This window comes from Schistocerca serialis, chromosome 1 (genome assembly GCF_023864345.2).
Source record: "Schistocerca serialis cubense isolate TAMUIC-IGC-003099 chromosome 1, iqSchSeri2.2, whole genome shotgun sequence".
NCBI lineage: Eukaryota > Metazoa > Arthropoda > Insecta > Orthoptera > Acrididae > Schistocerca > Schistocerca serialis.
Window position 1 is genome coordinate 218,591,086 of NC_064638.1, and position 17,306 is coordinate 218,608,391.

At 38.5% G+C, this 17,306-nt stretch overlaps 1 protein-coding gene across 1 annotated transcript in view; it reads left to right on the forward strand.

Moving 5' to 3' along the window:
• LOC126466159 (small subunit processome component 20 homolog) overlaps positions 1 to 17,306 on the forward strand; it is a 221,105-nt gene that overhangs the window by 123,754 nt on the left and 80,045 nt on the right. The window contains exons 25-27 of the mRNA XM_050096362.1: positions 3,633 to 3,888; positions 4,699 to 4,866; positions 5,607 to 6,047. Of these exons, the coding sequence (XP_049952319.1) occupies positions 3,633 to 3,888; positions 4,699 to 4,866; positions 5,607 to 6,047 (865 nt within the window). The remainder of the gene's footprint in view (positions 1 to 3,632; positions 3,889 to 4,698; positions 4,867 to 5,606; positions 6,048 to 17,306) is intronic.

Consider the following 17,306-nt stretch of genomic DNA (forward strand, 5'->3'; position numbering starts at 1 on the left):
GAGCATGTGATTTCCAATGGAATCCAACCTCAATTTCAAACATGTTGCACCATTTTATGTTGTTGAATCTTTTTTCTAGGTTGAGAAAAATGTGTGAACACTTCTTGCTTTCATTATCAAACACAATGTCAGAACTGCCTTTCTGGTGCTTTTACCTTTGTTAAAGCCAAACTTATCACCATATAACAAATTCTCATATTTCTTTTTCATCTGTTACACAAGTGAGTTGCTAACATATCTTTAGTACTGAAATGCTCTTATGTCATAATACTCAATTACCAACAAGTTTCTGTAACTTCGTGGCTATTTGGCTTGTAACAGGTGCTTCAGTACTTTTGTTGTGGTCTTGACTTTGATGCTAGTGTTTTATCGCGCTTGTAACTTAATCATCTGGCTATATTATGCTGATTAACTTATAGATATCAGATGGATTGAGCTGGTTCAGTGTTTCATATAGATAGTTAACTCAAAATGTGTTGTTTGTCTCTTCAGTTTAGAGTATATCTAACTATTGTCTGTGGTCATTATGCTTACATTGTTTCTGACAACTCTTATTACTCTGCAATATGCTGCAGTTACTTGACATAGTCTCTCTCATGTCTTGTGTTCTGAGTTAAAGCTTTTTTAAGGACATGAGGCAATGTGTGATTTAGTAGAATTTTCCTGTCTAAGGTACAAAACACATACCTCATAAAAATTGCATGTTACAATCGTCGTCGTATGTATAAGTTACTTTAAAATGAATCCCAGCTTTTTGTTCTGTCATCACTTTCAAAATGAAAGGCATGTTGCTGCCACATTTTTCGATTTTATTTCTTTTTATTTATTTATTTATGTCGATAATATAGACTGTCAATATCATGAAAAAATTTCAGGAAAAGAGCTACACAAATCATTTGAGGTGTAATGTCTGCTGTCTTGAATGTTTCTGTTACTACTTCAAATCACCAGTGGTGCTCAACTAACCTTATTGTTTCACATATTGTGCATTAGACCTCTTTCTCTACTGAGCATTATGAATCATTTCCTAGATGTTTCAAAAAATAACCATTCTTTTTAAACCGTGTGAAAATAGTAGATTGCTACTAACCATAAACATGACACATTGAGTTGCAGACAGGCAGAATGAAAAGACTGTTACACACTGAGCTCTTGGCCAAAGCCTTCTTCAAAAGAAAAAAACACACTTACACAGTCACACAAGCAAGCACACCTCATGCATACATGACTGTTCTCTGTGTCTGCTGAATGCAGAATGCAATGGTGTTGAGTCGAAGTAGAAGTCTGGCTTGGGATGGGAACGGGGAGAGGTAACAGGGTAGAGGTATGGGGAGAAGAGTCAGCACTGCATAACACACCTAATGGAGCGTGCAGGGGACTAGATGGTGGTCAGACAAGGTTGCCTGGCATGGTATCAGCAAGCTATGGTGGAAAGGGAGGGTGGGGGTGGGGGGGGGGGGGTGTTCAAAGGACAGCAGCAGAGGGAGGAAAAGACCAGTGCTATTGTTAAGAGAGCAGAGTACATTGAGAATAGGGGATATGAATCTGGAGAAGGTGATAGGGGATCCGGATATCACAGATTATGAAGCAACAATTGAAATGAAGCATGTTATGTTCAGCTGCTTGTTGTGCCGCAGGGTGGTCCACTTTGCTCTTGGCCACAGTTTGACGGTGCCCATACATTCTGGTAGACAGCTGATTGGTAGTCATACCAATTCAAAGAGCAGCGAAATGATTACAGCACAGCTGATATATGATGTGGCTGCTTTCACAGGTGCCCCACCCACTGATGGGGTAGAATAAGCCTGTGACAGGACTGGAATAGAAAGAAGCTGGGTGGTTGGATTAGGCAAGTCTTGGTGGGCCTGGTACTCCACAGGAATATAATCCTTGTGGCAAAGAGCTGGGATTGCATTCTGACTTCAGCAGCTGAAGAGAGCAGTCATGTAGCGTACGATGTGCTTGCTTGTGTGTGAATGTGTGTGTGTGTTTTTCCTTTTCTTTTCTAAAGAAGGCTTTATCTGAAAGCTCAGTGTGTAACAGTCTTTTCATTGTACCTGTCTGCAACTCAGCCAGAATTAGACTTTTTCATATTCAGAAAGTGTATGATGATCCAAGTCTCCCACGTGCCAACATTTCTTGTTTTGTCATATATTTTAATACATGTAAGATACTGGTAGATATCTTCACTGGTTCTCATCTTGGCTTATACAGAGATAATCAAACGGTGGTAGATTAATGTTGTAGCATTTATGAGGTGGTTTGCACTGCACTATGTGTCAGCCACTGACATCTGTAATTTTCAGATTACCTATTTAATCATACAGTGTGTGTGTGGTTTCACATTACTGGAATGCTATAACGTAAATGGTTTATGCTTTTCCCGTAAGTGTTGCCAATGTGAATTGTGTCATCTGGTCTGTTGCTTTTGGTTTCTAAAGAAGTTTTGTGTCTCTATGGGTTATGCAACAACACCCCTTTTTTTGAGAACTTTTAACATTTTAGTGCGTCAGCAATCGTGAATACTTTAATGATTATAAAGAATTCGCCTCAATTGCAAAAAGAAACCGGATGTTGACCTAGGTTTCGGCACGGATAACCATGTCAGCAGCTGCACTTGGCTCAAACATCAGAAGCTCTCAGAGCTCTGAGATCCCGCGGCCCACCAAATGTTGGCTGAGGTGAGGAAGCACGCTTCTGATGTTTGAGCTAAGTACAGCTATTGACATGGTACACACGTACTGTTTATTTTACATTTTATGTGACTCTTTTGCACTTTTGGGCATTCTGTATTAATGTTGGACCCTGCTTCTTTAGGCAGTTTGCAGTTTTAGTTTGTTCCGAAGAAGGCATGGTTATCCGCGCCGAAACGTAGGTCAACATCTGATTTCTATTTGCAATCGTGGCGGATTCTTTATAATCATTGCCCCTTTTTTCCTTCTCCCCTTCCTCTGACTGGTTGGTTGATGCAGCATGCCATGACCTCTTCTCCAGAAATTCGCAGTAATCACAACTTTTTGTGAGTGCTTCACTTGAGAATATTCCCCCCCCCCCCCCCCCCCTCCCTATCCTCCTCCTCCTCCTCCTCCTCCTCCTCCTCCTCCTAGAGAAAGAAGGAAGGAAAGAAGAATTGGATGTAATGTTTTAGTAATCACTCACTCACTCACTCTCTCTCTCTCTCTCTCTCTCTCTCTCTCTCTCCTCACACACACACACACACACACACACACACACACACACACACACACTTTTTTAAAGCAGCAGGCAAAATTGAATAGTTTCTTCTTGTTTTGGTTTTATTCATTTGATGTGTACTTCATGTCCAATAAAAAGGTCTCTGTATTTAGTCGGTTACAATAATTTATAACTTTGAAGTGAACCAAGGAGGTCCAACAACAATCTACTTCCCTCCTAGTGGCAGTTTTAGTAACTAAATTAATTCACCATTTAAGCAATAGAAAAGTTAGTTCATGTTCCAGGTCTCAGACTTGAAATAATATCGTGTTCCCAAAGCCATAAAGTTTTTTTTTTTTTTTTTTTAACTTGATAGCCTCACCTGTTGCCCAAATAAGTAAATGTTGCTATGTGGTATTCTTGATAATGTAACACTTTTTTTTATAATTGTTGTACAGGATTTTTATGAGACTGTGCACTTTCCTGAAGTCTCGTATGGACAGTGTGCGTCGTATTGCAAGAGAAATTCTCCAGAAGATCATGGTGACACTTGGACCATCCTACCTCAGTGTCTTACTATCTGAAATGTCATCACTTCTCACAAAAGGATTTCAAGTGCATGTCCTTGTTTACACTGTTCATTCAGTACTTGTTGTAATGAAAGATATGTTCCGGGCTGGCGATGTAGATAACTGTCTTCAGTCCATACTTGAGGTATTAAGCATCAATTTTAAACTTTCATGTCCTTATTTTTAACTACATTACTTGAGATAGTCTGCAGAACAGTTAATAACAATAAAAATCTAATAATAATAATACTGGAACAGAAGCATTATAACAGATAAACAGCACCACATAACAAACCTGACATCATACTCACCAATAAAAAGAAGAAATTAACACAACTAATCGAAATATCCATACCCGATACAACAAATATACAGAAGAAAACAGGAGAAAAAATTGAGAAATACATCCAACTGGCTGAGGAAGTCAAGGACATGTGGCATCAGGCTAAAGTTGACATTATATCAATTATACTATCAACTACAGGAATCAAACCACACAATATCCACCAGCACATCAACGCAATACAGCTACATCCAAACGTATATATAAAACTACAGAAATCTGTAATTATTGATACATGTTCAATTACCCGAAAGTTCCTAAATGCAATGTAACATATACCGTACAGTTAAAAGGAAGTCATGCTTGATCAAGGTCCGCGTCACTTTCCATTTTTAACCAGACATAACGTCTGAGAAAGGAAAGAAAAATAATAATAATAATAATATAAACCCAGCATAGCTGTAAATATAAGTTAACGTATTTATCATTCATTCACAGTTATTGAATTCATAGCAATGTCATTTAGAGATTGTCAATAACAATAGTAAAACTAATGAGGACTTTTTTTTCTTCAGAGCATGTAGTACTTTAGTGAATATTCCAACCTTTATAATCTGTATTTAACTTCCAGTCTGTTTGTTGTTTCTCTAATAATGGTTTTCTTTTTCCCAGCTTTGCAAATTGGATTTGTTTGGAGCTTCTGCAGAGGAAAAATCTGTTTCACAGATTACTGCAAGGTTTTTCGAGGCGAAGTCTACTAAAAGTTATGATATGTTTCATATTGTGTCGCAGTGTATAAGTGAAAAATGTCTCACTGATCTGTTGTTGCCCCTTAAAGAGGTAAATATGATTGCATTAGTTATTTAAATGTTTTTAACACTGTGGACACCAAGCTAAAGCATAGCTTAGGCTACAGTTTTGTGTTAGAAAGACTTCACACCAAAATATAGGTCGGACCATGATTTTCTCGATGCGGGACTCATTTTCATATGAGAACAATGTAAGGACGTCTCACAGCTTGCCCCTTGTTTGATACTGCCGTCTGTTGTCAATTTCTAGAATTATTTCAGAAGAGACTTTAGTGGACATAATGACTGCTATTGTGGATGGCTGAGCCAATGTGATCACATTGATTCTAATTCTGTGTGGGTACTTGTTAGGTTTTGCAGCTTTCTGGAGCTCTGTGACAAATGTGTCATATTTGTTAAGTGAGCAAGAAATTTTGAAACTCATGAGGAAGAAATTTCTCAATAACTCAACCAGCACTTTTTCCTTGGGCGGATAAATATACCTCATGTCATGATTATTTTAAAATTGTAATGTGTCAAACAATTAAAAGTAAACATGAAAAATAAATATCGAAGCATGGCCCTTTTTTACTGGGTATTACTCTTGAAGATACATCAAACATGTATGTGCCAGTAATGCTTTAAAAACAGCATAAATGGCCAGTTTACTAGGTCCAGTATTCTTCTAAGTGGCTGGTCTCCAAAGTGTTAAAATACTTTCTTGTTCTCTGTTGTGCACATTTGTTACTTTAGGTTCTTTTCATGCTTATAAATATATGTACTTTGTTACAGGTATTGGTTCAATCACATAATCACAAAATTGTGAACAAGGTTTCTGAGTGCTTGCGACAAGTTGCAATAGGATTATCAGAAAATAATTTCGTCTCTGCTGAATCTCTCGTTATATTTGTGTATGGAGTCACATCACAGTCAATTCCTGAGCTGTCACCTGAGCTAAAGAAGGAAGAAATTTTTGAAACTGAGAAAGAAAAATTATCAATTCAGAGGCCAGATTCATTTTTAATTCCTGAAGCACCTAGAAGCCGGTCTGGGGCTACAAATGTGAAAGCAAAGACTTCATCACAAACTAATGCCCACGTGCTGGTAGAGTTTGGTCTTAGACTGTTTCATATACTTCTAAAAAAGGAGAGGCTGAAGTCACAATATTATAAGCAATTTTTGGATCCTATGGTTTCTATTTTACATGACTGTTTGAGATCTCAGCATGTCAAGGTAATAAATATTTTAAATATCTACAACAGTAAATTTCATCATGTTTCCATGTCGGTTAACTGCTCACACATATCATTTTCCATAAATAAGTCTCGACAATATTTGTATTATTTCTCTTGAGTGAAATAAAAGTTTGTATATTAGTTACCAAACAGTGGACTGAGCAAAGATAATGACTTATATGTACTGGAGGTATTGGGAAGTAGATAGCCACATAAACAAGAGCTTACTATCACAGCACCAAAACAATGTGTATGTGTATTCTGAAGAAGAATGACTTCATAACCGGAGCTTTCATTGTTTGTATTATGCCTAAAATTTTCCAGTGTCGACTAAAGTTATGTAAAACTCATATATGGATTATATGAGCCCTTTACATGCAAAGGAAAACATAGTTCAGAATTTCTTAAAGTCAAATACAGGAAAAAAATTCATAGACACACTACTGCCATGAGCATGTACGTGTGGGTGGTTGTGTGTGTAATATGAGTACTCTCACAAGAAAAAGAGCGAGAGCTCGAAAGCTAATGTTAACTGTTTTATATTATACATTTCTGTGCACCACACATAAGTCCTCTGTAGGTAAGTGGTTGCTTTTTCCTTGTTTTATGTACACTGCTTGGCAGTTGCTAAGGAACAGCTGACACTTGCTACAGAACAATGGTCATCTGCTAAGGAAAACTGTCACTTGCTCAGGGACAACTGTTAGTTGTTTCAAAACAACTGTCAGTTGCCATGGAACATTCAGCAATTGCTATGGAATGCCCAACCAATTTTAGTAAAAGAAGAGGTAGATCGGAGGAAGTTTTAACTACACCAAAGCCTGTGCACACATGCTCCATAAGCATTTGACAGTTCATGCAGTACGGTGTTTGACAAAGGCTGTTGTGAAACCAATTAGTGAAACATTCCATCTGGTATGGCAGCATGTCTGCAAGACATCATTTTAGTGCTTATGATTGTGGATGAGCAGTTTGATGGCTCAAAACTACTCAAAATGTCGCTAATGTGTCCACACTAGTGAATGCATCAAAAAGTGTCATCATGGGATTAAAAAAGGCCAGTGAAGGTGGAAATTATACGTGAAAGAATGGCAGTCGTTATAGACGGACCACCACATTGCTGCAGATCTTTCAACTGCTACCAATACATGTGTCTCTGCCAGTACCATTTTGTGGTGATTAAATCAGGCTGGTTTGTATGCTCAGAAGCCTGTTAAATGCATCCCATTTCAGCCGCACCATTGTCAAGAAAGTCTTTTGGTGTGGGAACTATGTTGTTTGGGATCAGCAACAGTGGTACCAGTCGCCAACGAATCCTGCTTCACTGCGACAAGGCATTCTGACCACCAGTTAGTGTGAAGATGGGGGGGGGGGGGGGGGGGGGGGGGGGGTGGTAGGTACATACATTCATCAGCACAGAATGTCCATGAATGTCATCAGTATAGCCTGTGTGTTATGGTGGTGGCAGGCATTATGCACAATAGCCAAACACCAGTGCATGTCTTTGTGCAAGGTGCTATTGCAGCATAGTGATACTGCAAGGAGATTAACCTGAATCCTGTCCATCTGTTAAGGGGTGCGGTAGGTCCCAACTTTCTGTTTGTGGATGACAGTATCTATCCACACAGGACTGCTGTGGTCTCGGACACAATGGAAAGTGAAGATATTGAACTTATGAAGTGGCTTTCATACTGCCCTGACCAAACCCTGTGGACCATGCATGTGATGCTTTTGGCAAACATGTTTCTTAAAGTGCACCTTCTCCCTGAGCCATGCAAGAACTAAAAACCGCCTTTGGAGAGCAGTGGGATAATATCCCCCAAAGACTCACTAACAGTTTGGTAGCCAGCATGAACAACAGGTGCAAAATGTACATTAATGCTTGAGGAGGATGTATTCCTTACTGATAATCCAATATTAACTTTTATACTGGGAGGAAAGTTATTTACGTCTGTTGTCCTGCTTTCCCATGTGGTGAAATCTGTACCATTTTTCATTATAAGTATACCACTCTGCCTCTATTACTTATGTACTATGTTTCATGTTGTAAATTATTGCCTGTGGTTATTTCTATCGAACAATGTTTATATTCCTTAACAGTTGTCAAGCAGTTTATTTTTCCCATACAGGAATTTCCGTGAAGTGTTGTTAATGCAAGTCTTCAGCAAAATCTCTATTCTGTAATCAATTAGTCTCAGTTCATAAATGTTTGTACTTGTGTTATGATAATGGTGCCTATTTCATACCACATCATTTTTACAACTATAATGATTATACCTGGTGTCATACATTTTTAAGTTGCATTGCCAATTTTGTGGCTGATGAAAACTTCTATCTGAATGGACAGAAATTGCTTGATGTTTTCCAATTTTCTTCTAGCTATTACTTCAGATCGTTTTCCAGTCTCTTCCATCTCCTCTTGAATCCATTATTTCATTAAGAAACATGGCTACTGGCGTCCTGAAAGTTACTGTTAAATACAGTAAGGAAACTTTTGGCAGAAATATTTCAGGAGTAACACACACACACACACACACACACACACACACACACACACACACACACACACACACTGCCACGCACATACGTGAGTGAGTGAGTGAGCGAGCGAGCGAGCAATATTGTAGCATTGTTTGCAGGAGTAGAGTGATCATACTTCCCTAGTATTCTACCAGTGAATCCTAGTCTGTCATTTGTTTTCCCTACAATTGTGTGCATTTTCGCACGTGTGTGTGTGTGTGTGTGTGTGTGTGTGTGTGTGTGTGTGTGTGTGTGACAAGTTACAAATCACACATACAATGCTTCCTTCATTCGGTGCTAAAATAAAACTATATTTTCCTCCATAAAAAGCTTCAAACATTTTCAGTATTTACATCATTCCATTATTTGAAATGAAATCTTGTTTTATGTTTTTATTATTCATTTTTATTCCTACTTTTTCAGACATTTTGTATTAATTTCATACATTAGATGGTGATTATCTGCACTAGAGGCAATCAAAATGTCAGTACCAAAGTGAAGGTGAATCAGGTATATTCCACTTACATATTCTCTCTATTTGTGTTCCCAGTTTAGCAACATGAAAACTCCCCCTATGGGTGCTGAGAATAGTTTTGTTGATGACTGCATAACTCTTCTGTCAGTTGTAAATTTGTCATTGTCCTGGTGAAGTATAACAAAAACTGCCACATTGACCTATGTATGCTTTGGTACATTCACTTAGATGGCCTCATTGACTTATTTCTCAAGGGCTGTCAGTACACATTGTTCCAACTGGGTCAAAGGCTTCTCAAAAGTCTATGAATCCCAGGCAGAAAAGTCATCCATACTCATTGCTCCAAAGCCGGCCGCGGTGGCTGTGCGGTTCTAGGCGCTGCAGTCCGGAACCACGGGACTGCTACGGTCGCAGGTTCGAATCCTGCCTTGGGCATGGATGTGTGTGATGTCCTTAGGTTAGTTAGGTTTAAGTAGTTCTAAGTTCTAGGGGACTGATGACCTAAGATGTTAAGTCCCATAGTGCTCAGAGCCATTTGAACCATTCATTGCTCCATTTTATGACTTCATTCAAAATTTGCTTGTGGTCTATAGTGCTATAATTTACTTCTAAAGGCAGCTTGTTCCTGTGCCTGATGAAAACCCAGTAAATTCCCCCCCGCCCCCCCTCCCCCCCCCCCCCCCCCCCCATCATCCCCTCCCTACAGGGTGCGGCACTTAAATCCGGACAAATGGAAACTTCTTTTCCTTAACACAAATTTATCGAAACAAAATACAAATGAAAATGAAAATCCCTTTACATATAACTAGTGATATCTTTGAAGAGTAACATTACTCGATGTAAGACATTCCAGCCACAATAACTGTCTTCAATCTTATCCTCAAGCAATCTCACACACTCTTTAAAACAGTGCTGTCCATATTTGCGAATGCTGCATCGATAGTTGTGAATAGAGATGCGACATTAGAGTGCCTCTTCTTATTGGTAACTCTTTCAACTACGCTGCAAACATAGTAGTCAAGGGGATTCAAATCTGGGCTGTTCGGGGGTCAGAACTCATTTGACCATAACATGTCAACGTTTTCCAAGAGCCAGTTTTGTACTAAATGGATCATATGAGGTTGTCCTCTGCCATCCACCACATTCTTTGCTCGCTGAATTTCAGTACTGATGCCAATTCCCAGCAATTTACCTGGGTCCTATAAAATCAGCACCTGAACCTTTTCAATGACTGCTGCAGTTTGTGACATGTTTCCTTGAATGAGATTTCCTCGCCAGGTTAGCAGAACCTTCCCACAGACCTCTCCAAAGCATTATACTTGGCCACAATATTGCAAGCGGTTGATCGCTGCTACACAAAGAATCAAACTATTTCAGAGGGTGAATGCCCAGCACAAAGACTTTTGATAATCGCAGCTCTCCGGTTGTACTCCACACTTGGCATGACATCTTGGTCATTTTGAGGTTATGACTGTTTACTAAATGCCTATGGCTTTCTAGAACGCCAGTCGCAACCTCTGGTGGAACTACGATATGGGAGGAAATTGAAACTGAAATTTGCCCAGATTTAAGTGCTGCACACTGTTATACATCTGCATCTACACTCTAAAAACCAATGTGAACTGCATGACTGAAAATACTTTCCTTTATACTAGCTATTAGGACTTTCTCCCACTCCATTCTCATATGGATCATGAAAAATGGTTGCTTCAAAGCTATAATTAGTCCAATCTTGTGTTTGCAATGCCTGTGGGAGTGATATGTAGGTGACTGTAATGTATTCCTAGATTCATCACAAAAGTTGGTTCCAGAAACTTTCTAATGAGGTTTGCATGGAATAGTTTCAGCTGCCTTGAAGTGTTTGTCTGTTTAGTTCATTCAGCTTCTTTGTGACAATCCTGCCATTCTTTGTATCCATTCAATGTCCCGTATTAGTCTTATTTGGAATGTGTCCCACACACCTGACAGTATTCTAGGATTAGTCGCATGAGGTTTTGTATGAAGCCTCTTTATAGATTGATTGCATTTCCCTAGTATTCTACCAATGAACTCCAGTTTGCCATCTGCTTTACTTATGCCTGAGCCTACGCGTTCATACCATTTTATACCTCTACAGAGTCTTGTTGTTGTTGTTGTTGTTGTTGTCTTCAGTCCTGAGACTGGTTTGATGCAGCTCTCCATGCTACTCTATCCTGTGCAACCTTCTTCATCTCCCAGTACTTACTGCAACCTACATCCTTCTGATTCTGCTTGGTGTATCCATCTCTTGGTCTCCCTATACAATTTTTACCCTCCACGCTGCCCTCCAACGCTAAATTTGTGATCCCTTGATGCCTCAGAACATGCCCTATCAACCGGTCCCTTCTTCTAGTCAAGTTGTGCCACAAGCTCCTCTTCTCCCCAATTCTATTCAATACTTCATCATTAGTTATGTGATCTACCCATATAATCTTCAGCATTCTTCTGTAGCACCACATTTCAAAAGCTTCTATTCTCTTCTTGTCTACACTATTTATCATCCATGTTTCACTTCCATACATGGCTACACTCCATACAAATACTTTCAGAAACGACTTCCTGGTGCTTCAATCTATACTCGATGTTAACAAATTTTTCTTCTTCAGAATCGCTTTCCTTGGCATTGCCAGTCTACGTTTTATATCCCCTCTACTTTGACCATCATCAGTTATTTTGCTCCCCAAATAGCAAAACTCCTTTACTTCTTTAAGTGTCTCATTTCCTAACCTAATTCCCCGACATAATTCGACTACATTCCATTATCGTCGTTTTGCTTTTGTTGATGTTAATCTTATATCCTCCTTTCAAGACACTGTCCATTCCTTTCAACTGCTCTTCCAAGTCCTTTGCTGTCTCTGACAGAATTACAATGTCATCGGCGAACCTCAAAGTTTTTATTTCTTCTCCATGGACTTTGATACCTACTCCAAATTTTTCTTTTGTTTCCTTTACTGCTTGCTCAGTATACAGATTGAATAACATCGGGGACAGGCTACAACCCTGTCTCACTCCCTTCCCAACCACTGCTTCCCTTTCATGCCCCTCGACTCTTATAACTGCCATCTGGTTTCTGTACAAATTGTAAATAGCCTTTCGCTCCCTGTATTTTACCCCTGCCACCTTTAGAATTTGAATGAGTGTATTCCAGTCAACATTGTCAAAAGCTTTCTCACAGCAAGGTATTTGTATGAGTTTACTAATTCCACCTGTGACTTATTAATATTATAATCATAGTGTACTACATTTTTTTTTTTCATTTTGTGAAAAGTACAATTGTACCTTTCTGAGCATTTAAAGCAAGTTCCCAATCTTGGAACCAATTTAAAATCTTATCAAGATCTGAATCAGTACTTGTGCACTTTCTTTTGAACTGTAGTTCATTATACATAACAAAACCATCCGAAATAAGTCTGTACTTACTACTATTATTGGTGAAAGAAGTCTGTGGCTGCTACTATTATTGCCAACAAGGTCGTTAATACATAACTTGAACAGCGAGGGACCCATCACACTACCCTGGTACACACCTGAAGTTAGTCAATGATTCTCCACTCGAGAAAACTTGCCACATCATCCCTTCCAAAAAATCTTCAATTTAGTCACAAATTTTGCTTGATAACCCATACAATCATACTTTTGATAGTAAGCATAGGTGTGGCACTGAGTCAAATGCTTTTCAGAAATAAAGAAATATGTATCTACCTTTCAGTATATCCATTGTGGATGACGAACTGCGACTGTGATTTAAACTGGCATTTATTTGGTAATAAATATGCAACCTGTTGCTTTTCTATGATTTATTCAACCATGAACATGTCCTCGAGCCACTGCAGGCTCGTCTTCAGATGGAGGTGTTACAGAAATATTATCTTGTGGACCAAGTGTAGCTAGGTGCATTGCTGGTGTTGCTGGTGGAAATTACGGAAATTTGGTCCACAAGATAATGTTTCTGTGACACCTCCATCTGAAGATGAGTCTATAGTGCCTTGAAAACATTTTCATGGTTGAATAAATCGTAAAAAAGCGACTGGTTGTATATTTATTACCAAGTAAGCACCAGTTTGTGTATCTACCTGTCTGCTCTGATCCACAGCTTTCAGTATGCCATGCGAGGAAATCGCATGCTTTTGAAATCGGTGCTAAGTGACATGTTCATTGTGTTTGAGATACCTCGTTACATTAGAGCTCAGAATATTTTCTACGTTTCTGCAGCAAGTGAATGTTAAGCACATTGGGAGGTAGTTTCATGGATCATTTCTGCTACCCTTCTTGTAGATGGACATGATCTGAGCTTTCTTCCATCTACTAGAAATGGGTTTTGGTTTACAGTTCTGCAATAGACTATAGTTAAAAGACGGGCTAGCTTCAAATTCCATTTAGAATATGATAAGGATTCCATCTGGCACTGGAGCCTCATTCTATATTAATGATTTGTGCTGTTTCTAATGCCATTGGCACTAATATCTGTGTCACTTATCTTTTCAGTGAGACAGTAATTAAACTGGGGCAGTACTCCTGGGTTTCCCTATATAAAAGAACATTTGAAAGTGGAGTTAAATACCTGTGCTTTTGCTGTGCTATCCCCAGTTTCAGTTCCTGTCTCATCTGCAAGTAACTGGATGCTAACTTGGGTACCACTTATAGCCTTGACATCGGACCAGAATTTGTTTGGGTTTCATGGAAGATCTTTCAACAATATTCTGCTAAAGTAGTCATTGAAGGCTTCACACATTGCCCTGTTGACAGCCAAATTTGTTTCATTCAGTGTCTCTCCATCAGTAGCCCTCAGTTTTTTCCAAACCTGTTATACAGTAGCCTCTGTTCACTTAGGAATTTCTTTACAGTCACTTTATATCATGGAGAATCCCTCCCATCATGGACTGTTCTACTGGGTACATATCTACTCATTGCATGGTCAACCATGAGCCGTAGGTCCTCCGGGTGCCTCTGTCCTTAGCTAAAAGTTCTACTTGTTTTAGTTACCCTTTGTACTTTGATAATCATTGTTACTGCAACTGTCTCATGGTTCCTGATGCCAGTTTCAATTTGGACATATAGGTCATGCCTGTTTGTTTGACTTTCCATGTCAGCATGCATTATGACATGTCAGTTTTGTTAGTTTTGTTCATTCTAAGAATATAGTATTTTGCCAAAACCATTAGCAATTATAACAAAAGATTAATACAGGTTTGCGTCATGCATTTTCTCAAGTACAATTGTATGCATATCCCTGATACTGAGCCTTGGCCAATCAATCTCACATGCAGCTTCAGTTTCTACCTCAGTACATTTGAGTTTGTTTTTCCTGCAACAAAAACACCATCTCCATTTCCCATTAGCATATTGTTTCAATACATGTGTAAATTTTCCTCAAAAATCTCTCTGCAATCAGTGTGAGTTTTAACCATCCTTTCTGCAACTAGTAATATGTGAGCTTCACTGATGTTAGGAGCACTTCAAGCTCTGGCACTTTATTGCAAATGATCTTGATATTCTTGTCTGTGGGAGACATTTCTTTGAATCTTACGCTGATACTTTGTGGTCTTGTACAGCTGTAATTATCTCCAGACAGGATGGAGAGTTGCTTAATCGAAAAAACCTGTATGTGCATCCCACACACTGTCATCTACCTCTCTGATGTATAATGCACATCGACCAATTTTTGGGGATCCTACAGTTTCTCAACTCTATAGTGCTAGTCCAAAAAGTACCAGCCTACATTGTCACAGAGCCTTTGCAGTCTCTAGTTCAAGAGCTCCACTCAGCTGAGAACCAGGGTGCTATGATCTGTCCTAGGGACAATGTTACTGATTGTGAACTTTCTTGAATCTCTGTGAGCAAAGCTGGTATTCTCAACCTTCTCTGCCAGCCACTGGAATGATCCAATTATGACCTCAGAGCCGAGGGTGCAGGCATCATTTGTCCCAATGTTCATCACTTACTGCAGTTGGTTATGCCCTGTTGCCTCAGTGGCTGCCCGAATAGCCTCTTCAACATGTTGAATGTAGACTCCGGCTACACATTGAGTGCTCATGATGTTCCTTCCCATCCATTGCTGCCATTTCCCAAAGTGGTGCCATCAGTTGTTGCACATTTAAATTGCTGATGATTAATAGATCTCTGCCCTTCTGTGTTTGCCTCCCTTGGCACAGGACTCAGCACTTTTCACAACAGATGAAGTGAGCCTTACTGGCTCTATTTCAGTGGAAGGCAATATCTCGAAACTGGAGATGGTTGTAACAGCATGAGTTTTCCCAGGCACCTGTCTCCTCTGTAGAGGATACTGAGATGTACTATTGACACACCACTTACAGTTATGTGGACAAGTAGTGATAGATCCTGTATTTCCTTCAGAAGAGCAGTATCCACAGAAGAGGCTGGTATTTGTGGTACCTTTGGTATCTGTGGTATATGACACTCAGTAGCCCTCCCAACACACCCATTTTCAGCAGATACCATGTGCTTGGCAGTAGTCAGGGCGATTTCCAGTTGCTTACAAACAAAAATTAATTGTCTCCTCCCGGGGAAAAGCTCACACAGTGTGACTGCATTATGGCTGGTGCAATATTTTACAGAATGGTAAACAAATAACTTTTAAGTTTGCTGATTCTCTTTAATTTATGGGTCTGATATGCTACAAATATTACCAGCAGCCTTTTAGAACTGCAGTGATTAACAGTCAAAATGAGGTACATAGGTACATACTATAACAACAGAAAAATGTGGTACAAAATTTACAGTTACTTTGAATTGTTTTCCAGGTTATGTCACTAAGAAATCTGACAATAGTGTTAACTTATGATTATTGTGGACAATATATAACTCTGTTAAAAGAGAAAACTAATGTGACATGATTAAGTTAGTTATTAACAATAATTGTAATTCAAAAATGCCTATTTACTATGAAATAGGCTAGCCACAACACTCACTACTTACAGAAATTCTTGAAAACTTACATTTGCAAGCATCTGAAAATTTTCAAAAATATACCTTTTTATGTAAATATATAATGAAATTAGGGAATTATTGGTGTTCAACAAGGTTACTGTGGTCAAAAGTTTCTAAAAGGCACAAATTAAGTTCACAATTAACGATATAGTATGAGATTTTTGTGGTACATGTAAATGTTCCAAAAAAATGCAATGTATCACAATACACAGAACTGACACAATGAAAACTATCCAAAAACAACATGAACCGTAGAAGGCTAGAATCTATAAAATCGGACCTATGTGGCAGAAGCGATCTCACATAAAGGAAAGTTCTGAAGTTGGCTTGTAGATGTAAATAAACACATGAATCACAATGATCTTTTTTAAATAACTGAATGAGTGATACATTTCTCACTTTTTTCTTGGTGTGTCTCTTTATTTCTAGCTTTGTACTTACTTTTAATCTGTTTCTTACAAGTCTGTGGTAATTTGCAATTCAAAAAATTTTAGGTTTGCCACATCTTTATAGTTTTTTATTGTCTGATAGATTATAGTCAGTTTCCTTTTTAATTCTATTTGTTCCTTACCAAATCAATTTTCTTCTTTAGCACTTCTAGTAATGTATGTCTGTCCCCAATGACTTCTTTAGGTTCTATCATGTTTAGTGTATGGTCTTAAATTATTTCCAGTATTTTAGTAAAACAAGTCTGTCAGTGATTCCTCCTGTACATGTAATGTTGTGTTTACTTTTCTTGTTCCCATTGAAGTCTACAATTGAGTTTCCTCCCTACTCTGTAGTACAACATCCCCTGATCTTAATTCTGTTCGATTCTCATTATTTTTTTCACACTTTAAGAATCCTGATGTATTCCATTTGCCCTTATTAACTCCTCTGCTAATCTCACAAAATTATCTTCACATCCTAAAGTTCTGCAGTTTAGTTTCCCTAAATTTTAAACAAGTAATTTGAGTGAAGTGAATGTGTAACACTCCTTGTATGCATGCAAGAGCTGCTTTTTACAAAAGTAAGTAGATGCATCCTCAGTTTCATTGTGAGAGATGGGCTGCTAGGTTTATAGTTAATTGTTATTACATATCCTATCCACCCTGCTTATTTTCAGCTGAAATAAATGTGAAGTAATTTTTTCTTTGTTAATGAATGTAAGAAAATCTATCTAAAATATACTTCTCTAAAATATACACATTGAGCGAAAGAAGAGTAACTGTCCAAGGACATTACCACTTTATTGACAAAATTACATTTCCAGTTGTGTATGAGATTTATTTTAAACAGATAAAATTTTGTTGTAGA